This window comes from Thamnophis elegans, chromosome 2 (genome assembly GCF_009769535.1).
Source record: "Thamnophis elegans isolate rThaEle1 chromosome 2, rThaEle1.pri, whole genome shotgun sequence".
NCBI lineage: Eukaryota > Metazoa > Chordata > Lepidosauria > Squamata > Colubridae > Thamnophis > Thamnophis elegans.
This window is the reverse complement of record NC_045542.1, coordinates 49,189,515-49,214,905: the sequence shown is the minus strand read 5'-3', so window position 1 is coordinate 49,214,905 and position 25,391 is coordinate 49,189,515. Positions and strand designations below refer to the sequence as shown.

Sequence of the window (25,391 nt, the reverse complement as noted above, 5' to 3'; positions counted from 1 at the left end):
CAGCTGTGCAAGTGAAAGAAACCTCCTGCGAGTCATTTGGGAAAAAGTGATCAGCTGAGACAGAGAAGAAAAGTAAGAGTGAACCGAATGCTTGGTGTGCAAAACCCAGCAGGGCAAGTCTGATGGATCGTAACTGCAGCACAGACAAAGACAGGTGAATGCTTTTACTGCAGAGGCAAGCCCATCTCAAAAAGCTGTCAGGAACACGTACTATGCCTGTCGCATAAGTAACAGCCAGCAGAGATTTGGGTGGAGGAGATACAGAGCTTCTTCTTGCGGCACTTCCTGCTTAGCCTCTGAGCTTCTGATAGGACAAGGACAAGGGAAACCGGATCCAACCACCGAAGGGAATCTAGGACTTCTGATCCAAGGATGGAGAGATCAAGTAGGACATACCTCAATGTGGATGCAGTGGTCTCTTGGGTGGGAGTTGCTCGACTCTTGCAGGCCATGTTTGGATGTACTACATTCAGCCTTGTGGCTCACCGAGGGGGATTCAGCGCGGCCTATGGCTCTTACTGTATATCGGTCTGGTGCTTTTGCTTTGCCATCACCGTCTTCATCCTCGCCTGTGAGTTTACTCGCCTCCATAGATACCTAAGCATCTCCTGGGGGAATTTCACAGCTGCCTTTGCCATGCTCGCCACCCTCATGTCCATCACCGCTGCTGTGATCTATCCACTCAACATCCAGTTTGACTGTGATTCCAATAATTGCGAGGTGAGAAATTTCCGCATTGCCAGTAGTGTTTCTGCAGGGCTTCTGTTTTGGGCATATGCCGCAGAAGTCTTTTTAACTAGGGCCAGGCCAGGCCAGGTGACAAATTACATGGCCACAGTTTCAGGCCTCTTGAAAATTGTCCAGTCCTTTGTGGCTTGTATCATCTTTGGTGCTCTGGCGAAGGACAGCCAATACAATAAGTATGCAGCTACCCAGTGGTGTGTGGCTGTTTACAGTTTCTGCTTTGTGGTGACTGTAGTTGTAGTGGCTCTCAATGTTACAGGAAAGGCAACAACACTGAAATGTCCCTTTGAGCACTTTGTGGTCGTTTACACATTTGTGGCTATCCTGATGTATGTGAGCGCTGCAGTGATATGGCCAGTTTTCTGCTTTGATCGTAAATATGGCTCTCCACAACGTCCCTACCAGTGTTCCCAAGCCATGTGTCCATGGGACAACCAAGTGGTCATTGCGGTATTCACCTACGTGAACCTGGTACTCTACATGGTAGATTTAGCATACTCGCAGCGTATCCGCTTTGTCTCAGCTCACTAATGCTCAGCTCTGAAGCTACAAGACTCTTAAATGACTCCAAAAATCAGAGAGTTGGGACCCATTACAAAGCCAACAGTGACACACAAAGTATGAACCTGAGGTGCATCCATGGGGGGGGAAATGGGATGGTTTGAAAAAAATATGTAATGTGGTCTGATGGACCATAGATAGAACATCTTCAGTATTCTAGCTCACAGTTAGGTTTCTGTTAACATCCAGTTCTCTTAGACCTAATACTACAAATTTAGAAATTGATTTTGAGCCTTTATTTGTTGGAAGGACTCCTGAGTAATTTAAATTTTAGCAGAAATGGAATGACAGTTCAAATGCTAGGGGAAAAAGCATCTGTCCATCCTAAGATAGGTTTTTGTTTTGAAGAAAAACATAATATGTTTTAATAAACCTGATAGGTATTGTCAGCTATTCCACAGTGGGAGGGAAGAAAGACTAAACCATCATGAAGATGTTCAATGTTTCAATATTCCTCCAGAAAAAGGAGAATTTCTGTATGCATGTGCTGGGTGGGGAGTATTGGGGTATTATTGTTGGGAGCTGTTTGAAAAATATGTTGACATTGAAATTGACAACTGCAACAAGAAAGGCCGCTGTGCTTTCAACACAATTACTTCCAGACTGTCCTTCTCAATCTGCAGTCCTTCAAGAAGAATGAATCTGAGGACACCTAAATGCCTGCGGAAAAAATGGCTACCTGCAAGATATGTTTGCCTTTTAGATCAAAGTATACTAATTCACGCAAATGATTGTTATGTGTAGTACAAACATGAAGGCAGGTTTCCCCCATCTGGAGTTCTCTAAATGTAGATGTAATCCTCGACTTACGACCACAATTGTGCCCAAAATTCAATTGCTAAATAAGACAATTGTTAAGTGAGTTTTGCCCCACTTATTGCTACAGCTGTTAAGTGAACCACTGCAGTTGTTAAGTTAGTAACATGGTTGTTAAATGAATCTGGCTTCCTCATTAATTGTCAGTGGCAAAAGTGCATTTTGGTGGCAAAAGGTGATCCCAAGATACAGCAACCTTCATAAATACTTGCAAGTTGCCAAGCATCCAAATTTGGATCACATAACCATGGGATGCTGCAATGGTCATAAATGTCATGTGTGAAAAATGGTAATAGGTCACTTTTTTCAGTGCTATTGTAACTTCAGACAATCACCAAACAAATAGTTGTAAATTGAGGACTACTTACATTGGAACAATAATACCCAGAGTTTCCAGATATAATGAATAAGTTGTGTGCCTTGTCATTTACAAAGGACCTGTATAACTTTATAATGAATTCAATCAAGTGCCTGTTGCTGAAATATGCTTGTTCTTAAATTACAGCTAAGAAGTTGTTTGCAAAAATAATCTTGATGCAAATAATAATACAATAGTTGATATTCTACAGTGTGAAACAGTATTTAAATAAATTTATTTTAAAGAAATTGATGTGTTTGCCCAAATGGTTTATGTTAAATGTGTGTGAATAAACTATTTCAATCCAGAATAAAAATGGCTAATTAGAAAAAAAAATCTATTAAAAAATCTAAAGCACAAGAATTTAAACAACCAGAACTGAACTCTGACTGAATTGTTGTTTTTGTCATTTTGGGGCTTAACCTTGACATTGGATGATGGACATTGAACAATTTAATAGGGAAAATACTACTTTAATGCTGGCACACTTAAGGATAAGGTCCTCTCATTCATGGATTAGAAATAATACAAAGGTAATGATACTAGGTGCAAATGAATAAAGGCCCACAGAAAACATTTAAGGTTCGAGCGGCTTTCTTTCAAAACTCTTGTTATCAGTACAATAATATCTATGTAAATAAATGAATACATATGAACATTAATGCACCATAGAGGGCTCAGAATCCTTGCTTCACACACTAGAATTAGTGGTAGCATATAACGTGACCCGTCAAAACCGCGGTCCACAAAAGCGCGCTCGACGAAAGCGCGCATTTGACGTCATCACAGCGCGACGAAAAAAATTAAAAATTGAAATAAAAATAAAATTAAAGCAAGCCGATTCACATAAAGGTAAGGGTTAGGTTTAGGTTTAGGTTTAGGGTTAGGTTAAGGGTTAGGGTTAGGTTTAGAGCGTTAGGGTTAGGTTTAGCGTTAGGTTAAGGGTTAGCGTTAGGTTTAGCGTTAGGTTAAGGGTTAGGTTTAGGGTTAGATTTAGGGTTAGGTTAAGGGTTAGGTTTAGGGTTAGGTTTAGGGTTAGGTTTGGGGGGGTTAGGGTAAGGTTTTCGCTTTATTTTTACATTTATCGATCACAGCGCGATGTTTTCGTCGCGCTGTGATGACGTCACGTACGCGCTTTCGTCGAGCGCAATTTTGTCGTCCGCGGTTTTGTGGTGGAACCGCATATAAGAGAACACATACGCATTTCTAAAGTACGTTTAATCCAAAGAAAAACAAGAGCAATACTGCTCATTCCTTGGTTTTCAGCCAATGTAATAATTAGTTCCCTAATCAATAGCTCCGATAAATGTGAATTATCTTGCCTTCCAGTCAGGTTCAACCTTGAGGATGGATCCAAAACCATAGTATTCACACTGACAATCCCTACATTGGGGCCCAAGTGAGGAATTTACACATTTCCTAGTCCACTAGATTATTTTACTGTGTCAGTACTGTTAACCATGGTACCCTTCTATTTTGCCTAGGAAAGGTAGAGGCACTGTTTTATGATAATTCCGCTCCTTCCTATCTGGATAGTTTTGGCAAATGGTTATGAAGGAGGAGTAATCAGCCCATGGTTATTTTGGTGAGAGTTTCCACGTATGGCTTTCTCCCCCCATGCTATTTAATATTCATTCGGGGAAGTCACCCTTAATTAATTTGGGGTGAGTTGTCAGCTTTAGAGTTGGCAGGCGATCAATCCTCTGAAGCAAACAAGAGAGACCAAACGCAGAGCAGATGATGGCAGACTCTGATTACGAAGGGCCATCTAAGTCCCACGACAAACTAACAAACTAAACTTGTCTCTTGAAAGACAAGAGGAAAGACAATCTGCTTGACTAGTTGAGAAGTGAGGACAACAGTGTCCTTAGCAGAGTTACACCCACAGCTAGGGCTACTTTGGAGTAGCTGCCACAGTCTTGCACTTTGTTGGAAAAAGCTCTCCATTATCAGCCTTGTGTTTCTTTATCTCTGCACTCAGAGCAATATGTGGATGTCTCTTATATTTGTATCCTAGATTGACAGATGACTACTCTAGTGTTGCCTTACACCATTCTTGCACTGTTGGCTGTCTGCCACCCAGTTCTGCTACTTATCTCTTGCTGTTATGATTGTAGACTGGAGCCCTGGACTGTCAACTTCAATCTGTATTTGCAGACTACCAGTTCTGTGTCTCGCTACCAGGAGAGATCTCTCCTTCCTCCTATTTATCCTAAAGTACGTGTGCAATTGTTCAGCCAAGCATTCTACCTGCCATCTTAGCTAATTAGAATTATAGTCCCATCCAGAGGTGGTATTCAGCTGGTTCAGACTGGTTCACTGGAACCAGTAGCGGAAATTACAGATGCCCCCCCCCCCCCCCGCTCTATGCCATCCTATTTAGGCACGTTTTTGAGGCCGGGCGCATGCGTGGTAACAAAATGTGAAACCCACCACTGGGCCCATCATTAAATCAGTGTGATCATTTACTCTAAAATAGGACATGTCTCCTGACTAGATTCCTCCATCAATTTTGTACAATCATCTCAGGATGGGATGCTTCAATTCTCCTCACAATCTCCTCAATCTGTGGTGGAAAAACTGACTTTATAATCTCCCGTCTAATCTGCTGTCTTTCCACAAAGCTTTAAGAAAAGAGTTTTGTTTCAACACGTGCTTGAGCACTAATAGTGATACTAAGAAACTGTTCTGAGTTTAGTTTTATACTGAAATTTTATTGGATGTTTCAAGTTATAAGCTATTGGTAGTTTTACTGGGAAATTTGGTTTATATGAATTCTCTGTATTATATATTGTAAACCACCTAGAATCTGTGTGATGGGGCAGCATATTCCTAGTCCCATATTTATTTTGTATATAATCAATCCATTTTTTCCAGTATCGTTTATATCTCTCGTTTGAGTGGTCCTTAAGATATGCAGATATTTTAGCCATCTCGGCTAAATTTGTGACTTTCAATGTCCATTCTTGAATTGTAGGCAAATCTTCCTTCTTCCAGTATTGCGCCACCAACAATCTAGCTGCAGTTATTAATATAGTTTTAAATTGGGTAATTTCAAACCTCCCCTCTCACGGACATCTTGCATTATTTTTGGTTTTACTCTCGGCTTCTTTCCTGCCCATACAAATTTATTAATACCCTTCTGCCATTCTAACAGGTTCACATCTTTTTTAAGTATAGGTAGCATTTGGAAAAGAAATAAAAATGTAGGTAAAATATTCATTTTCATTGCTGCTATTCTTCCCAGCAAAGATAACTGTAACTTTTTCCATTTTTTCATCTCTGTCTGTATACTATGCCAAAATGGTTCATAATTATACTTATATAACTTCCCGTTTGAGGTTGAAATATGAACTCCTAAATATTTGACCTTTTTAACTATTTCACATCCTATCATTCCTTCTAGTTCTTCCTTTTGTTTAGTATTCATATTTGTAGCTAATATTTTTGTATTCCCTAGATTTATTTTAAATCCTGACACTTGACCATATTGGTTAAACATATTCATTAAGATCATACTAGATTCCTGCGGTTGGGTTAATATTATAACCAGATCATCCGCAAAAGCACACACTCTATATTCTATATAGAGTGCAAGAATATAGAGGGGCAGCATATTCCTGACGGATCGTCCACAAACAGTAAGGGTTGGGTCCTTTACATCTTCCACGCTGAAGCTCAGCACAGGCTCCCCTCACGGCTATGTGCTCAACCCCTACCTGTACTCGCTGTATACATATGACTGCATATCCTCTGATCCATCCAAAATCATAATAAAGTTTGCAGATGACATAACGGTGCTGGGTCTCATAACTGGAGGGGACAAAGCAGCATACAGGCAAGAAGTCCAGAAGGTATCAGCATGGTGCTCAAGAAGCAACTTACAACTAAATACTAGTAAGACAAAGGAGATGGTGCTAGATTTCCGGAAGCACAGAGAGGAGCCTGCCCCACTGTATATCGAGGGGGGCTGTGTGGAGAGGGTTTCCACTTTTAAATGCTTGGGAGTGCTTATTAGTCAAGATCTCACCTGTAAAAACAAAATGTCTCTGGTGATTGGAAAGGCCCAACAGAGACTTCATTTCCTTAGAGTCTTGTGAAAAACTCAGGTGGAACAACAGCTGATGACCTCTTTCTATTGGTCCACCATAGAAAGTGTCCTCACATATTGCATTACAGTATGGGATGCTGGTTTAACAGGTGTGGACAGGAAGGCACTACAGAGAGTGATCAATTCGGCACAAGAAACCACTGGTTGCTCTCTGACACCACTGGATGACATCGCCAGATCTCGCTGCTTTAGCAGAGTAAGGAAGATACTCAGAGATGATTCACACCCTGGTCAGTGTCTCTTTGCACTTCTACCATCGGGCAGAAGACATCAAAGTATAGCCAGCCGAACAAATAGGTTTAAAGATAGTTTCTATCCTTGGGCTGTCAGACTTTTAAATACAACCACAATCACTCCATACACACATTAGTTTTTTTCTTTTTCTTTCTTTTTTTGTTTCTGCTATAATTTTGCACCAGTGAGGTTAAAACCAATTTCGTTGTATTTAAGTACAATGACAATAAAGATTATACTATACTATGCTATAATTTCATTGTATTTAAGTACAATGACAATAAAGATTATACTATACTATGCTATAATTTCATTGTATTTAAGTACAATGACAATAAAGATTATTCTATACTATGCTATAATTTCATTGTATTTAAGTACAATGACAATAAAGATTATACTATACTATATATGTGACTGTAATAAACACATACAGGTAGTCCATGATTTACATCAGTTTGTTTAGTGACCGTTCAAAGTTACAATGGCACTGAAAAAAGTGTCCATTTTTCAGACTTAAGACCACTGCAGCATTCCCCATGGTTATGTGATCAAAGTTCAGATGTTTGGCAACTAACTCATATTTATGAAGTTGCCTCAGAGTCATGTGATCACCTTTTGCCACCTTCTGACAAGTAAAGTCAATGAGGAAGCCAGAATCACTTAACCATGTTACTAACTTAACAGGTACAGTGATTCACTTAACAACTGTGATAAGAAAGGTCGTAAAATAGGGCAAAACTAACTTAACAACTGTCTCAATTAGCAACAGAAATTTTGGGCTCAACTGTGATCATATGTTGAGGACTACCTGCAAATGAAGATAAGTGAATGTAATGTATTTGTTTACATCTTATTTGAAATATGACATTCTCTCTTAAAAATAGCACACCAGTAAAGAGGAACACAATTACTTTCATTCATGTGGTCTGAATCATGCATTCTGAATTTCAGCATCTGATTAATGAATTGGCAGAGAAGATAAATGCACATTATGGCTGGCAGAAGTGCATTTGAACTAATTTTGGAGAGAGTGATCAATTTTCAAATTGTTTTGGGAAAGCACAAGATATGATGATATAATTTCTGAAGTCATACATTACTTTAATGTGGTGGAATGAGGGGATTACTGCAATTATAGCTCTGATTCCAATTAAAAATATACAACTTGAAAGAAACATATGAGGGGGGGGGAAGAGAACGAACTCCAAATCAAGAATTAACTGCCTCGCACCTGTTATGCTATTTAAATTGCCATGTTGCCTTTAAAAGCATCATTGATAATTTGAAGAATGCCATTGCATTCCTCACAGTATAAATTCCATCAGAACTCCAAGGCAAAAAGAGAAGAGCATTTGTGGAATGTTCTAAACAATCAGCTGGAAAAGTTGTCCTAAGCTTTACTTAAAATGGTGATATTAACTTATCTAATATATTATATAAAAATTAAATATTTCTTAATTCCTATGAATCTGCAGAGTACTACTTTTTTTCCAAGGTTTTATTGGATCCTAAACTTGTTTGAGTACCCATCACTAAAAATTAAGTTATTAATACTCTATTACCCTATAGCAAAAGGATTTAACTGGTCTTGCTCAACCAGATGTATTCACCATTCAAAATATTGAATTAAATTTCCCAAAGTTATGTTAGCAAGAAATGCAATATATCTGGAATGAATCAAGAGGGCTTGATTTTATCATGAACATATTCAATAACATACATTTATGCTGATATTTATTCACTTATACAGGCACAGGAACGTATGCTGTATTATATAAGCCCTGAAAATCATTTGCATGAATTTGACAATGATGGTTATATCACATTTGCAGAAATCCATATAACCTCTGGATAACAAGTTAAACAATTTTGTAGTTTACATATTGTACTATTGGGAAAGACTTTCACAAATTCTCTTCCAATATTTCTTACTTGAATACAATTTAATAAACAGATAGTCCTCAACTTACAACCATTCATTTAGTGACCATTCAAAGTTATAACAGCAGTGAAAAAAGTGACATGGCCATTTTTCACACTTATGACCATTGTAGCATCCCATGATCAACATTTGGGTGCTTGATAATAGCATGAATTTATGACAGTTCCACTGTCCCAGGGTCACGTAGTCTTCCAATCACTAGTGTGAGATGGCAGAAAGAGGAAAAGTTTTGATGTATGTAGATTTAGCCATCTGTTAATACTTTTAAACAGAAGTATAGCTCAGCTCTGCCCTTGTAAAAACAAATATGCTAACAGGCAGGCACAAATCTCACCAGAAATTATTATCTACAGTACTGCTTTCTCTAGTAACAACAAGAAAACCAGGATCTTTGTATAGCAGCCAACTTCAGGTTCATAATTTATTTAATGGTGTTGCTGCTATTCTTCGTACTTCCTACATCGTTCTAATGACGTAAATCAGGATAGTGACTTGCCTATCATACCAATATAGAGACAACTCAACAGGCAGTCGGTTTTGTGACCAGGGATGCTCCAGAAATAACACAATGAGCATTCCAGAAGACAAGTCAGGAATAGTGAGCCTGATGCTGGGGAAGATTGAGCGCAAAAGAAAAAGGGGACGACAGAGAATGAGGTGGCTGGATGAAGTCACTGAAGTAGTAGGCATGAGCTTAAATGGACACCAGAGGATGATAGAAGACAGGAAGGCCTGGAGGAACGTTGTCCATGGGGTCGCGATGGGTCAGACACGACTTCACAACTAACAACAACAACTTCCATATTAGCATTTTTAACCATTCAATCTAATACTTCTGAAAATCCACACTGTATTATACTGGTCAAATTGTTCTATTAGTATTATCTATATCAGGATGGAAAGAGAAAATGTCAGGGAGCTGTAGGCGTCTTCATGTAGTCATCAAGGAGGGAATCTGGCCAGTAAACACTCAGTACCTTTTAGTCCTTCAGACCCAATCCCGAAAGGAAAGGATTACAGGGTCCTAAAAAGAATGTGTGTGTGTGATTATTTTTAGAGCTCATATGAGACCAAGAAGTATTTGTAAAGCTGAATTAGTGGAGTTCCATAGAGGTATTGGGAACTGAAAATGAATGGCTCTGTGAAAGTAGAGCTGACAACTGCAGCAAAGACCCAAAAAATCATGAATAAACTTCTTTATATATTTTTCTTAATTATATTTTTATTTGTTTAGCTAATTTATTGGCTACCTATCTTGCCACAGGGTAACCTTTTTCTTCTTTCCTTTTCCCCTGCATTTTCTATCCTTTCTTTCCACTGTATTTTGTTTTGTTTGTGATAGTTTTTACTACTGTAATTAAAATTCTTAATAAAAATATATTTATATAGAGAGATTGAGGATGCTGAGAAGGGAGAAGAACAGAAAATAGACCTAAATGATCAAGAGACTAAACAATTTAGCACAGGTGGCAAGAAATCCGAGAAGGACTATTTCAGACCATCATCTTCCGTAATGAACTCACTTTAAATGAGAGCTGGAAATTTTATACCCAAGACGAGTATTAAAAAAACTTTACTGGAAATCCCATCCCCTATCTAAAGTTGAATTAGCAGCATTGCAGCTAGAAAATACTGCTGTCGGATCAAACGATATGGTTTCCATGCAAATTTCATTCCAAGCACTTTAAATCAAGAGCCGCATTTAAGAGATAGCACTCTTTTTCTATTCTATTACCTATTTTTTCAAACAGGTGTTGTTTTTTAAAAATCTGAGACTACAATTCCCAGGAGGCAGCGCAATCGTGAACCCGTAATGTATCGTACTAATCATGGAAACACCCAGGATGTATCAGCCATTACCGGCAAAAAAACAAAGCCCGAGCATCGCTCGAAGAAATCAGTCCTTCGCGGCCTCCGTGGAAGGTCGACTGATGCAACTGCAAACAAAGCTTACTCCAATAGCTAGCGGGCGATGCGCTTGCTCAGCAGCTGATTGAAGGAGAAGGCAAGGAGGCCACACCCTCTCATTCGGATTGGCTGAGCAATTATGTGTCCTGTGCTTTGCCACGGCTTTTTTTCACCACCACCCCTCCGATTGTGAACGAGCCACGTGGGAGTATCAGGTTTGTTCGCTAGGGGGTAAGTGGGCTCTATAGAAACGCGTATTGGGGGGGGGGGGGTCGGGGAGAACCTGAAGAGTATGGAAAGGATCGATCAGCGATGCAAAGGGAATGGACGATCGCTTTCGAGGGACAGGGACGGTAGGATGGACAGGAAGAAAAGCAGAGCAGCAGCTGGGAGGCTCCAAGAAAGGAAAAAGATTAAATGAGCTGTGATGTCAAGTTGAGGGTGAGACTTAGTTAGGAATCCTGCAGTAGCTCTTCTAAACTTTTCCCCCCTCCCAGATACTTGAATCTACCTATTCTCTAAATCTAGTGCAAAACCTGAAGACCGTTCCTGTAATTTGCAAGAATTATATTACTATCACCGGCACGTTTAGTTGATATTATCATTTTTTTTTAATACCAGGGATCTCTTAGGTTGCTTCTAGAAACTTGTTACCATGAGTGTGGGATTCATCGGTGCGGGGCAACTCGCCTTTTCCTTAGCGAGAGGCTTCACGGCAGCAGGTAGGCAAGTGCCAGAAATTGGAACTGATTTGCAATAAACTCACTGATAGATTAGTGTTATATTTAATTCTGCAACTTTCTTAACATTTGCACAGTATGTTAGATGCCATGTGGTTTGTTTGCTTTTGGTTTAGTATACTGTGCAGACTAAGCCAATTGTGTTATTTAATTAACCATGTGTAATCAAGTAATGTGCATGTAATAACTTAAATATGCTATTTCTGAAACATTAGAAATGGTCCTAAATTTTTATCCTGATCACTTGTATCTATCCATTTGTTTCTCAGATTTTTATGTTTTCCTTGATTCAAGCATACTTTGTGTAATGAACTTGTTGTAATGAAGACATAGTGCTACTTTTGCTGGAATACAGTAGACATAGATACAAGTTTGAAACTAAAATTCCCTTTTGTATTTTGGAATTCATGTTACTATATTACCACTCTCTCCCGATTAACTTGTTACAGTATTGTTGGGAAAATGTTAATGAGATACAAGCAGGAATATGTATGCTATATTTTTAGGAGAATCCAAGGTGCATTTAAATACTCATATCACAGCAGCCAGAAACCTAGAAGCCCCTCCTAATTTCTAGCAGGTTTTTTCTTTATTTCTTACGAAATAGTATAATTACAGGCTAGAAGAGTGGCTTAGTGGTCAGGAAATTGCAAACATTGCAAAAGACAGCACAGAACTTTCCATAGATTTAAAAACAAAGTTCTCAAGGGTGTAGTTCTGCATGAACTTTGCCTGCTTATATATTATCTTAGTTTTGAATGTTTCTTTACTTTAAAAAAAAAATATCTCACTAAATTTCAGTATCTCTTCACTTAAAAAAAATGTGAAAAACTACAATTGGATAAGCGGTAACAAAAAATTGGATGAGAGACTGAAAAACAAAATGGGTGTATATTGAAAAGAGACGTGATGATAGTAGCAAGAATATAATGAAAACAGAGGAGGCAGGCAGAGCCGGTTATGCCAGGCTCCAACAAACCTGGTTGTAGGACTACCAGAGCTGGGCATCAAAAATTGAATGGAGCTAGATGGCAGTAAAGAAATACTGAAAAAGATCCTTTAGTGTCCTCTAGTGGTCATCTAAATTTATTTAGTCAATTATGATAAAAAGAAAAAGGGTTTCATGCAACTACGGAGGGGAGATGAGTTCCTTATGAGTCAAGTGGTCAAGGGGGTGGGGGTGATACTTTAAATAGAGGAGGGAACTTCTCACATGGCCTACATTGTTGCTATAATATGGAAAAAATGGCTGAGTGAGCTTCCTCTTCCTTTTCTCTCTTCCTGGTGGGACTCCAGGCTGAGAGTCCCACCAAGCTGAACTCTCTCACCACTGAACTCTCTCACCACTGGAGGAGCCCATCTAAGTGGGGCTGTAAAACACCCACTACCGTATTTTTAAGATTATAATACGCACCTGCCTATAAGATGCACCTAAATTTAGAAAAGGGGGAAAATGCCTCTGCATTTTCAGCCCCTTTGTGGGCCTTTTTTGGCTCTTTTCCAGCCTTTTTTCTACGCATTTTAGAGCCTTTTGGGGGGGGGGGATTTTAAATGCTTTTTTTCAGCCCATTTTTGAGGCTTTTTTCAGGCCCTTTTTGGGCTCTTTTCCAGCCATTTTTCTATGCTCTTGAGGCTTTTTTTGCCCACTTTTGAGGCTTTTTTCAGCCCATTTTTGAGGCCTTTTTCGGGCTATTTTTGAGGCTTTTGGGGGGCCATTTTCAATGCTTTTTTTGTGCTGGTTTTTTTAATGGACCGAAAAAGCCTCAAAAACGGGCCAAAAAAAAGGCCTAAAAACAGGGCATACCAAAATATGGCCGGAGGGTGGGTGAGGCTTTGGCAGTATTGGGTCTATAAGATGCACAGACATTTTCACCCGCTTTGGGGAGACAAAAAGGTGCATCTTATAATACGGTATGCCTCTGATAAGAACTGAATCATCACTTGAATAAGTTGTAGGATGCTATAGCAAAATGAAACATAATATTTATTTTTCTAGGGGTTTTGGCAGCCCACAAGATAACAGCAAGCTCACCAGACACTGATCTCCCAACAGTATCAGGCTTGAGGGTAGGTTATAGCATTTGAAATATTAAAATGCCTCTTTTCTGCTCTCAAAACTCTCATAAAACTCTTGGTAGCTGTGTTTGTATACTGAACTCTTCATACATGATGTGCACACTGCTTTGATTGATGTCACTGATGACTCCTGGCAGTGAATCCAACTAACAAATCAAGTGTTTTGGGGTTTGATTTCCTAACATAAGTTGACAAGAATCTTGTTGGTTTCATCTTGAAACAACCCATATCCTGAGCCAAGAACAAAATTGCGGCACCAATCTGGCTTGTTCCAGGATGAATAAAGTAGAACTCCTAGTTTATACATCATAGTCATCAACCACAGAGCGTACAACTTTTTTTTAACTGTGACTATTAGCAGAGGGATCCAGTAGATGTGAAAGCAACAACAGGGAGCAGAATACTTTTAGAGGTAAATCAGAATACTGGCTTGTAGTTCCAATAAAAACTTGGGCATTTCATGCTTCATCCATGTACTGAGATAGTTTAGGCTTTTTTAGCTCTGATATTATATCTGCAGGAACTAAACTTCCTAGTCAGAACTTTTTCTGTTTACTGTACTAGAATTGGGATACGTTTCACTCATATAAAAAAGAAAAATTGAGATTCAAAAGGTACATGTTACTCAGAAAAGCATATACAGGGGATCCTCAAGGTAAAACAGGCAATTTAACGGATATTCAAAATTATGACAGACTACCCAAAATCACATATACCATATTTTTTGGACTATAAGATGCACTGGAGTATAAGATGTACCAAGATTCTGAAGAGGTAAACAAGAAAAAAAAAGTTTTGCCCTTCCCGGCCCCTAGGAGCACTCTGCATGCCTTCCAAACCCTCTGTGTGCCTCGTTTTTGTGAAAAATAAGCCTGGTTTTGGCAAAAACAGGATGTGCGGGGTGGGGTTTCTGGAGGCCAAAAATGGCTGTATTAGGTGTATAAGACGCACCAACATTTACACCCTCTTTTTTTGTGTGTGTGGGGGGAAGTGTGTCTTATAGTCCAAAAAGTATGGTAACTTCATTTCAAAGTCACGATGGCTGCTTTTTCAGAAGGCTGCAAAAAGTGATTGCATGACCTTAGGATACAGCAATGGTCATAAATATGAATCAGTTGCCAAGCATCTGAATTTTGATCATGTGACTATGGAGATGCTACAAAGTTGTAACTGTTAAAAATGGTGATAAGTCGCTTTTTTCAGTGCTGTTGTAACTTTGGATGGTCACTAAATGAACTGTTGTAAGTCGAGGACTGTCTGTACTACAGATCATAGCACATGGTAACATAGCATTACCATAAGTGTTAAAATTGAAAATACATCTAGATACTAAACACGCTCCAAATAGGATATATGATTCTTCCAAGAAGTTTCTCTCTATCTCAGTTTTTCTGCAAGCTGGTGCAGTTATTTCCACCCAAAAAACCTCATCCGAAACCCAGTAGTCAAAACAGTTGAATCTCTCTTTGCCTCATTTTTTTGCCCATTTAAAATCAAGATGTGAGGTTATTTTGGCTTTAATCTATCAAGTTTATTTTCCCTTTGTAGTTCTAGGAAAATAAATGTGTGCTCAAGCTTGCCTGGTTTAATGCTTAGTCCAATTGTTCTTATTATAATCTCAGCACAAAGAAAGAGATGCTTCATCAATTGCTATTCAACTTCTTAATTCCAGAAAATGGGTGTAAATTTCACCATAAGCAACAAGGAGACGGTTAAAAACAGTGATGTCCTGTTCCTGGCAGTGAAACCTCCGATAATTCCCTTTATCTTGGATGAAATTGGCTCAGACATAGAAGATCGACATATTGTAGTCTCGTGTGCTGCTGGTGTTACTATCAACTCAATTGAAAAGGTGAGAATCAGCATTCATTTGTATTAGGTTTCTTGGGTCTAGAGATGTGCAAGAGAAGGGCAGCTAGCAGACAATTCTGAAGAATAAACTAATAATGTGGGTGGTGATAGTGCAACAAATATAATTGCTTTGCTTATATAGAAAGAAGAGGAAACCTTGTTATATCATCAGTTGATGATCTAGTAAACAGCTTTGTAAGTAAGCTGGTTATCACCCTGCATGAATTGGCATGAATAAATTATGTTTATCAACCTGAATAAAATAGCATAGCTTGTTCTAAATTAGCATAAATTGTTATAAATTATGAATATTATACCAGCTAGCATAAATTGTGGGTATTACCCAATAAATTATGAATTAATATATTATAAATCATTATTACCCTGGATAAATTATATGTTATGAGTATTACCCAGATGAACTATCATGAATTAGTAAGCCAAAAATTAATAAATGAGCATGGTGAATTAATTATAAATTATTATCCTTATTCTGGATAAATAACGATAATGTAATACATTACCATAAATCATTATTCTGGATAAGTTATATATTATCATAAATCATGATTGTTATCCCAGATAAATTATCATAAGTTATGATTCTTAATCTAGATAAATTAGCATGAATTGCTAAATTCTGAGTTAATAAATTATGGTTATTAGCCTGAATAAATTAACATAAGTTGTTTTACATTAGTATACATTTAATAAGTTATTATTCTGATTGAATTCTCATAATGTGCCTAATTGTCATAAATTGTGATAAATTATCCTATGTAATATGCCACCCTATGGACATTCCTTAAATTGCAAGTGGGGCAATTAGGTAGGAATCTGTGTATAACTTAGCTTTTCTATACTTGGAATCTTGTGCTGGGATAATAACTTCTAGAATGATCAGTCCCTCAATAAAATGGAATTGCAATGCATCAGGAGGGCACCAAGTTGGGGAATCCAGATGCAGTGCTTTTAAAACTTTCAGTATTTCTTCTGTAAGGATCTTGTGATATATGAATAAGAAATAAGTGCTTAGGGAGAAAAACAGGTTCCTAGCTGAAATTTCTGCTCTCACCTGGCCATATTTCATTTAAAGATACAAAGAGACACACTATGGGTATCAAATGAACATGTACTGATTCTTTCCTACTTGTCTGTAACCTAGCACAGTTGGATTTTCTAGAGCACTAGTCAGATCTATTTTTTAAAAGTTCTGAAGTATCCTGAATTGTTTCTCTTATTTTTGTCTCAAGAAACTTTCTGCCTTCTGCCCCGCCCCAAAAGTGATCAGGTGCATGACAAATACACCAGTCATTGTGCGGGAAGGGGCCACTGTTTATGCCACAGGCACGCATGCAGAAGTGGAAGATGGGCAGCTCTTAGAACAGCTGATGGCAAGTGTGGGCTTCTGTACTGAAGTGGAAGAAGATTTGATAGATGCTGTGACAGGACTCAGTGGCAGTGGACCTGCTTATGTATGTGCCATACCTTTGCTGTATTCTTTAAAAAGGATATAAAAGGTTTGGGGAGGGGGGAGGTCATATGTAGAAATGTAACTAATTTTATGCTATATCTTATTTTACGAGGAGGCAGATTGGCTTGCAATATTATGAGGCTTTATAACCGAGTGCTTGATTTCCTAGATGTCATTAGAGTTATTGGAGTTCTAGGTGATTTATTCTAAACTACCGACAAGAACCCACTGTTAAAATTCTGGAATACAGCAGTTGCTCAGTCTATACTAGAAGTTCTTAACATTGTAGCTGCAACACAGTTAGAGGGCACTGGATTGAAGTACTCTGATTAGAACAGAACAGTACAGATAGAATATTCTTTATTGACCAAGTGTGATTGGACACACAAGGAATTTGTCTGTGATGCATAAGCTCTTAGTATATATACACGCAACAAAGTGATAAATCATAAATTATAAGATACAACCAACAAGTAATAGTCATAAGATACTAATAGGAGTAGGTAATAGGAAAGGTGAGAAGGATAATAGTCATGATTTAGATAATCAGAAAAATACATTGCATTGTTATGTTCCACTTTCAGAATGTTTACTTCTCTTTTAACTACTGATTTCCTAGGCATTCACAGCCCTGGATGCCCTGGCAGATGGAGGGGTGAAGATGGGCCTTCCTCGCAGGCTAGCAGTCCGATTGGGAGCTCAAGCCTTGTTGGTCAGTATCTTAACTTGTGATTATCAGAGTGGTCATTGTCTACTCTGCTTCTTTTTTCCTTTGATAGGAAAAAGTCAATTATTTTTTTAAACTGGTGTTTGAAATTCAAAGAATTTCATTACCACCCAGCTATGAAAGTACAGTACAAAAAACAGAAATACTATTGGATCATTCAATCATGTGTGAGACAGGTCAGATTCTTTTTAATTCAATGACCAATTTGCAGTTTTAAGGAACTCTGTCTGCCATAATTTACATTTTCTCCCTCAAAGATCCAGCTAAATAAATATAGGTCAATGTAACTTATTGCTCCTATCCCCTAAGTTGCCTTTGTCTTGTCTACCCAATACCATAGGGAGCTGCCAAAATGCTGTTGGATTCTGAGCAGCACCCTGGACAGCTTAAGGACAATGTTTGCTCGCCAGGAGGTGCTACCATCTATGCTCTCCACTTCCTAGAGAGTGGTGGTTTCCGCTCATTGCTCATCAATGCTGTGGAGGCATCCTGCATCAGGACACGGTATGCTTGCACATAGCAAAAAGAAATGCCCTCTCACACACCCCTTGAGTTGTGATCTTTGATTTGTTAATCCATTTTCTGTCTTCAACAGGGAACTACAGTGCTTAGCTGACCAGGAGAAAGTCTCCCCAGCTGCCATTAAGAAAACCTTAATGGATAAAGTGAAATTAGAATCTTCCTCTGCCAACAAAGTCAGCCTATTCAACAAGAAGAATCCTGGCAACAAGAAGCAGTGAAGAGACCCTGGCCTTGCCTGAGCCTGTTTTATTTTCTTTGAAGGGAACATCATTTTAAAGTGGGGGGGATAGGTGTCCTGGACCTCGAAATGCTGAAAGAAAGGCATTTAAGTTTCCAGAAGTAATTATTAAAGTATAGTAGATAGGGCAATGTTCTTGGAGGCTGAGGGGAAAGTATTTTTTTCAGCCAGTTCTTTTAGGGAGGAAACTATAGCAGTCTTCATTTGAACTTGACAGATGATTTGTTTACATTTTTCAATCCAAATTTTCCTAGTTAACCTCATAACTGATTTACACAACAGATGATCCAGAGAAATAATTACATAGTCAAACAGAAAGCTGTATCCAAGTATATACAAGTCTTGTTCACTTGCCTTCATTCACTCGTTCATTATTTCATTCCTCTCACTCACACACATACAAACACACATATACAGGGTAGAAACAGACTCTTCATATCTTGTTTCTGCAATGTCTCTCATTTTAATCAAACAATTGTTTATCTACTGCTTTTAGATTTCATATAGGTTATTTGTCTGGGCTAATACGCTGCAAAAAGTATCTATAGTACTCTATAATATCTTCATTCCATAAGAACATAAGAATCTGTTTTAAACAGATGCATCTGATTCTCTATTTGGCCACATATTGTGTCTACTCTGACTGGCAGCAACTTCCCAGTCCTTAGCAGAGCTCTTTTTCATTTCTTGCTTCTTAAATTGGATTTGCCCAAGATTTTGATTTTTCATTTTCATGCAGGTAATGTGCAAACTTCTGGTACGTAAGCTGTAAGAAATCTTATCTAGGTTCAGAATTTGCTATGGCATGTCTGAAAGTTGTTCAAATTGTGTGGAGATTATTCATAGGTAATTTTGATTTTCACAGTGGAGTAGATGTTAACACAAGGTATTAACATTTTGGTACTACAGTCAGAAATAAAAAACTACTATGATGCAAGAATGAGTAACAGATGCATTAGTGCTCTAATCATGAATTTATTGGATTTATTCACAGTATTCCTCTAATAGATAAGGATTAAGACTTGAAGCTTGCCTAAGGTTGCAAAATGGGGTGGGTGGGAATAGTTGTGAGGTATACCTTCTAAGTAGACCTGAAATCAAAGACCTTATTATAGTGAGGTGCAGAGAAGTCAGTTCTCTCATTTCTTTTAAGGCTAGAGTCTTGCTTTGCTAAAATGCTCCCTGCCCTTTCTAGGACATGGGTATTGTGTTATATATTGCTTTTGAGTAAAATATTTTTCTGCTGAGAAAAGCAGAACTTAGCCTTTATCTGTAGAACTTAAGTCTCTTGATATCCTGGAGGCAGACGTGTTCTGAACTAATTGGGAGCTTCAGTATGCAGGTCCTGCTAAAGAGCCCAAAGACTACGAATATGTAGGTGGTGATTGTGCCCATAAAAATCAAGGGCAGAGCAATTCTGTACTACTTCATCATTGTCCTCTTCCTGCTTTAAAGACTTATTCTAATCTTTTCTTGTCACTTTTTCCTATTTTCTGGAATACACATAATAGGAGCAGTGGCTTTTATTTTGTGAATTCTTTCCCATCTTTTACACCTATAAGAGCGAGCTCAGAAACATCCATTCTGTCTTTAAACAAACCACGCTTCTTGTTACATCTGAACTCAGGAAACTTCTTAAATAATAGTAAAGTGACAATGATGTAGAGTTAAACTATGTCCAAAGGAATATGAAGCAGGATTCTCTTGGGGTGAAGCTTTAGCTTATTTTTTTATGACTACCCAAATGGTCAAAGAATTAGAGGAGAAAATGTTTTTGCTTTAGGTACTTGCTGCAATTTGTATATACTATTTTTTGGGAAATCATTATGAATGGAACACTGATAGTCTGCATTTTTCAATTTAAAATTACATTTGACTACTTCTGTCTTCTGATTGCATTAAAGTAAGCGTGTGAAACCTCAGGTGTTTTCTTGCCTTCCCTTCAACAACAAAGAAACTCGGCCATCAATCAAATACCTTGCTTTTCCACTTCCTTGAATGGAAGAGATGGAACAAAATTGGGCTGAGGGAGTAAAATATAGTAGAGTACTGTCTATCAGTATCTTGGAAAACTGATAGAAGATCTGGTTGTATAAGCAGTTTGGTTTTTAATTTAGAACAAAGCTGACAAGTATATGTAAGAAATACATATTATAGAGAAAATTTTGATTATCACATGCCTATAGGATTGAAGCTGATACATATTTTAAAATAAAGCAGTAAGGTTTGTTTGTGTTTTTTTTCTGCTTATTTTGGTGGTCTGAAAGTGGGTCAGTTTTTGAAGAATCTGAAAGGCACATAGCTTTTCCTTCTCACTCCAATTCTTCAGTCTGATTTTCTCACTTGAATATTGGTGTGTAAGTTTTCCAAATGGGATAGTTAGTCTATTGGCCAAGCAGATGGGGAATCTGGTTTCCAAACAGATATGGCTGAATTATTTCTTTCTCAAAATGTATGTGACATAAAAATATTTGGTTTTTTTTAGTCTGTAAAATCCATATACATATAGAACCATACTTTATGACATTTATAAACCCTGTATTTTGTATTGGTGATGGTCTCACAAGATTATTACTGTTGCTATTAATATGCTTGTTTTATTTGTAGAAGTTTTCATTTTTCTTCTGTTATTTTTTATATAAGTAAAGAAGAAAAAGGAAAGAATCAATTAGAAAACAAAGTGTGGACTACTACCCCAAGATGGTTGCTGAACAGTAGGAATTTTTCTTTCTCCTGCCAACAATCTACTGATTTGCTACCAAAAGTGATTCTTTGGCAGTCCTACTCCCTGGATTTGAATGGGGACATGTAGAAATGACCCAAGATAGCTTTTGGGTGATCATGAACTCATCTGGGAAGAGGAATCTTGAAAATTGCAATTCCATATGAGAGCTGCTGGAAAGTCACCAGTCATCCATCTTTCCTCTGGCAGTTTGTTTTCTTAAGGATGCCTGGGTTTTAACTTCATTTTTTGAAGTTTCTGTTTTTCTTTGCTTCCTAACTTTAAAAGTTGACTGGCTGGTTAAATTCTGGTTTATTTAAATCTCCTTCTAGACTCTGTTTAATAGTATTTTTTGTGTCCCCCTCCCCCCAAATGGAAACGAAATAGAAATTATTTCATGCAGAACTTTTGTAAGTAATAAATATTACTTATCTGCATGTAATGCTTACCTTGTGGATTTTCAGTATTTTAGTCCAGAGACCATGATTTTCATTCCAAAATATTTATTTTTAAATGCTTCATTGTTTATTTTGTGATGTTTGGGATTGTTTCCTTCTATCTCCTATAAGCAATTCTCCTATGACTGCCACATATCAACTATCCCCGGCAACAAATTAGCAGAAACCAGTACAAAACATTGATCTGAATTACTATTAACATCCACTTACAATATAAAGCACTGAAAAAACGGGGGCTCTACATGTCTGCCATTGTCATATTCTCTGCTTCTTTTTCTGAAGTTGTATAAATAGTGCACATAAATAACACTCAAAGGTAGCTCTCATAATTTTGGTATTTTTTTAGGGGAATGGGAGTGTAGGACAAATACAAAAAAAAGTGTGAACGAGAATAAATTAAACAGTAAAACACAACATTCACTCGACATTCGGGAGGGGCGAAAGTAAAACTTATCCCCAGGCCTGACGGGCTAGCCAGCTCTTGAGGGCTGTGCGGAAGGCCTGGACGGCGGTGAGGGTACGAATCTCCACGGGGAGATTGTTCCATAGCGTCGGAGCCGCAACAGAGAAGGCTCTCCGAGTAGTCGCCAGTCGGCACTGACTGGCGGATGGAATACGGAGGAGGCCAGCTCTATGCGATCTGATGGGACGCAGGGAGGTAATTGGCAGAAGGCGGTCTCTCAAATAGCCAGACCCACTACCATGGAGCGCTTTATGAGTGGTGAGTAGGACCTTGAAGTGCACCCAGAGATCGACAGGTAGCCAGCGCAGCTCACGGAGGATCGGTGTTATGTGGGCGAACCATGGTGCGCCCACGATCACTCGCGCGGCCGCATTCTGGACTAGCTGAAGTCTCCGGGTGCTCTTCAAGGGCAGCCCCATGTAGAGCACGTTGCAGTATTCCAGCCTAGAGATCACAAGGGCTCGAGTGACTGTTGTGAGGGCCTCCCGATTCAGGTAGGGCCGCAACTGGCGCACCAGGCAAACCTGGGCAAATGCCCCCCTGGTCACAGCTGAAAGATGGTGGTCGAAACTCAGCTGTGGATCCAGGAGGACTCCCAAGTTGCGGGCCCTGTCTGAGGGGTATAAATTTTGTCCCCCCAGCCTGAGTGATGGTACGTTGGTCAAATTTTTGGGAGGAAAGCACAACAGCCACTCGGTCTTGTCTGGGTTGAGTATCAGCTTGTTTGCTCTCATCCAGTCTTTAACGGCCTCAAGACCCCGGTTCATCACGTCCACCGCTTCATTGAGTTGGCACGGGGCGGACAGATACAACTGTGTATCATCCGCATATTGGTGGTATTTTATCCCGTGCCTCCGAATGATCTCACCCAGCGGTTTCATGTATATGTTAAATAGTAGGGGGGATAAGACCGAACCCTGCGGCACCCCATAAGTTAGGGGCCTCAGGGACGATCTCTGCCCCCCTACCAACACCGACTGCGACCTGTCCGAGAGGTAGGAGGAGAACCACTGCAAAACAGTGCCGCCCACCCCTATCTCCCGCAGTCGTCGCAGAAGGATACCATGGTCGATGGTATCGAAAGCCGCTGAGAGGTCAAGGAGAACCAGGATGGAAGCGCGGCCTCCATCCCTAGCTCTCCAGAGATCATCGGTCAATGCGACCAAAGCGGTTTCTGTGCTGTAACCGGGCCTGAAGCCAGACTGGAAGGGGTCTAGATAGTCAGCTTCCTCCAAGGTACGCTGAAGCTGGAGGCTCCAATGACCTTTCAAAGTTACAATAGAACTCAAAAATGTGACACATGACCGTTTTTTTACACAAAGTTGCAGATCCCCATGGTCATGTGATCAAAATTTGAGGCTTGGCCACTGGCATGCAGGGGTGAAATCCAGCAGGTTCTGGAGAACCGGGTAGCAGAAATTTGAATAGTTCAGATAATCGGCAAATACTGCCACTGGCTTGCCCCAGAGTAGGATGGGAATGGAGATTTCGCAGTATCTTTCCCCTGCCACACTGACCAAGCCACACCATGCCCATCAAGCCACGCCTACAGAACCAGTAGTAAAAAATGAATTTCACCACTGCTGGCATATATTATGACGGTTGCAGTATCTTAGGGTCATGTGATAACCTTTTGTGACTTTCTCAAAGCAGTCAGTGGGGAAGGCCAGAATTAGTTAACAGCTGTGTTACTAACTCAAAACTACAGTGGTTCACTTAACTGTGGCATGAAAGGTTTTAAAATGGGTCAAAACTCACTATTTTGCTTATAAATTTTGGGCTGAATTGTACTTCTAAATTGAGGATTACCTGTATTCCAATTTGCAGAAAGCTACTGTGCTTATCTCTATGCACCCACTTCTTGATTAGAGACTATTTCAGCAATTATAGTATGAAAATATGATAGTAATAGTAATAAATTCACTTATAATCACTGCGTTATTTATGATCAAATGTATGCCTGACAGCAAAGCACACTGGAGTGAGAATGACACTGGAGTGCAGTCTGAATAACTTTATCTGAATGTAAAGGCACCACCCAATGATTTTTGCAGCATCTCTCAGTGCAGTGGCCAGTTCAGATTTGGAAAAGGAGCAGAATCATCAGCCTTAGGGGATTCAGCTGGAAGAGTTGCTTAGCAACCAAGACAGTTATCACTAGAAGTCAAAAGAGCAGAGCTAGCAAGGAGGAGAGGAGGGCTGAACAAAGACTATTGGCCAGAAAGACCCTGACCTGTCGAGAGAAACAACCCTGGTTATGCTACTCCTATATAAGGGGAGCCATGCATCTCACATTTCACAGATTTGTGTGGGGACAACTCTCTTTGTATCTCACCATTGTGTACCTCAACCCCTTAGCTGCCTTCTTCATTGTTCAGATCTTTTGCCCCAGAGTTCTCTTTCAAAACAGGATGTTTTGAAGTATGCCAATTAGTAACATCTGTGATTTCTGTGGGCCAGGACAGAACAGATTGTCACCAACCTAAGTCCCAGTCACCTATGGAGAGTAATTAACTATTGGCCACATAGCAATGGAAATTGTCATGGATCAATTGCTGTCAAAAACATTATGCAGCAGGTTGGGCTACAAGCTCTGCAAGTCTAGTCATTGCAGGTAGCAGCAACAGTTTCATACCACACAAACCAGAAATGTTCAGTAGCATGCCCAGAAAAGTTTGATAGGGTGCTGACTCGATTTCATGCCTTGGGGCACAGTATAACCTCTATAGGAGCCTAGAAGTGAATATTTACCCTCAGAGAGACTTAGGGTGGATACTTGGATTTGTTACCAGCTTGTTTAGGAGATTCTGCTAAATGGGCCACACTGTTGCTAATGCAAAGCAGCAGCCCCCTGCTGGACAACATTGCTGAATTCAGCTTCAAGTTTCAAGCTCTATATGCCAATCCCAAAAATTCCTTTAGGCACGAATTGCTACAATCGGGAACTAAGAGAAGGATGCTGCTATGCCATGATAGCCCAGCTGCAGGCCACTTTGGTTTCTTCCAGACTCTTGTGAAGATTTTTGTATCCATGAATCCAGATAATGTAAGTTGGTATGTCACCCTCCTGTTCTACAAGTGGTTAGAGGAAAGATGTTATTGCAATCATTGGGGATTTTTCATCCACTACATGACCCAACACATCTATGGGCACACTGTAGCCTAGGATTTTATAATATATCTATCAAAGTCAAAGGTAACATGACAATCTTGTGTAGGCAAACATTTTCACTAAGATGAAAGTGTTTGTCACTACCAAGTGACAAACATAGCTTGTCCAGGTCTGCCCACAGCCAAAGACACCACTTGGCTATTTTCATAGTATATCTACTGTATACATGGTTAACTGAACACTTGATTTCAGATTTTACCTGCATTCCTGCAAGGGTTTGGTAAGTTTTCAAAGACTAGGGCGCCAAATCTCCAAGCATCATCTAGAGTCA

The 25,391-nt window shown here is 39.2% G+C and overlaps 2 protein-coding genes across 4 annotated transcripts; both read left to right on the top strand.

Annotated features, from left to right (window-relative positions):
- Positions 1–372: 372 nt before the first annotated feature.
- Positions 373–1,275, top strand: MYADML2 (myeloid associated differentiation marker like 2). The gene has a single exon (XM_032208777.1). It carries the CDS (start codon positions 373–375, stop codon positions 1,273–1,275), a length of 903 nt encoding a protein of 300 aa, XP_032064668.1.
- Positions 1,276–10,798: 9,523 nt separating this feature from the next.
- On the top strand, positions 10,799–21,403 carry PYCR1 (pyrroline-5-carboxylate reductase 1). 3 transcript variants are annotated; one of them, XM_032211773.1, is made up of 8 exons: positions 10,799–10,892; positions 11,299–11,399; positions 13,414–13,484; positions 15,166–15,345; positions 16,598–16,819; positions 17,438–17,530; positions 17,886–18,049; positions 18,141–21,403. In XM_032211773.1, the coding sequence occupies exons 2-8, from the start codon at positions 11,333–11,335 to the stop codon at positions 18,283–18,285; spliced, it is 942 nt and encodes a 313-aa protein (XP_032067664.1). In that variant the 5' UTR covers positions 10,799–10,892; positions 11,299–11,332; the 3' UTR covers positions 18,286–21,403. The 3 variants fall into 3 exon arrangements, with proteins under 3 accessions (XP_032067664.1, XP_032067663.1, XP_032067665.1); XM_032211772.1 differs by having other exon boundaries at positions 10,803–10,908; XM_032211774.1 differs by lacking the exon at positions 10,799–10,892 and adding an exon at positions 10,955–11,118.
- The last annotated feature ends 3,988 nt before the right edge of the window (positions 21,404–25,391 follow it).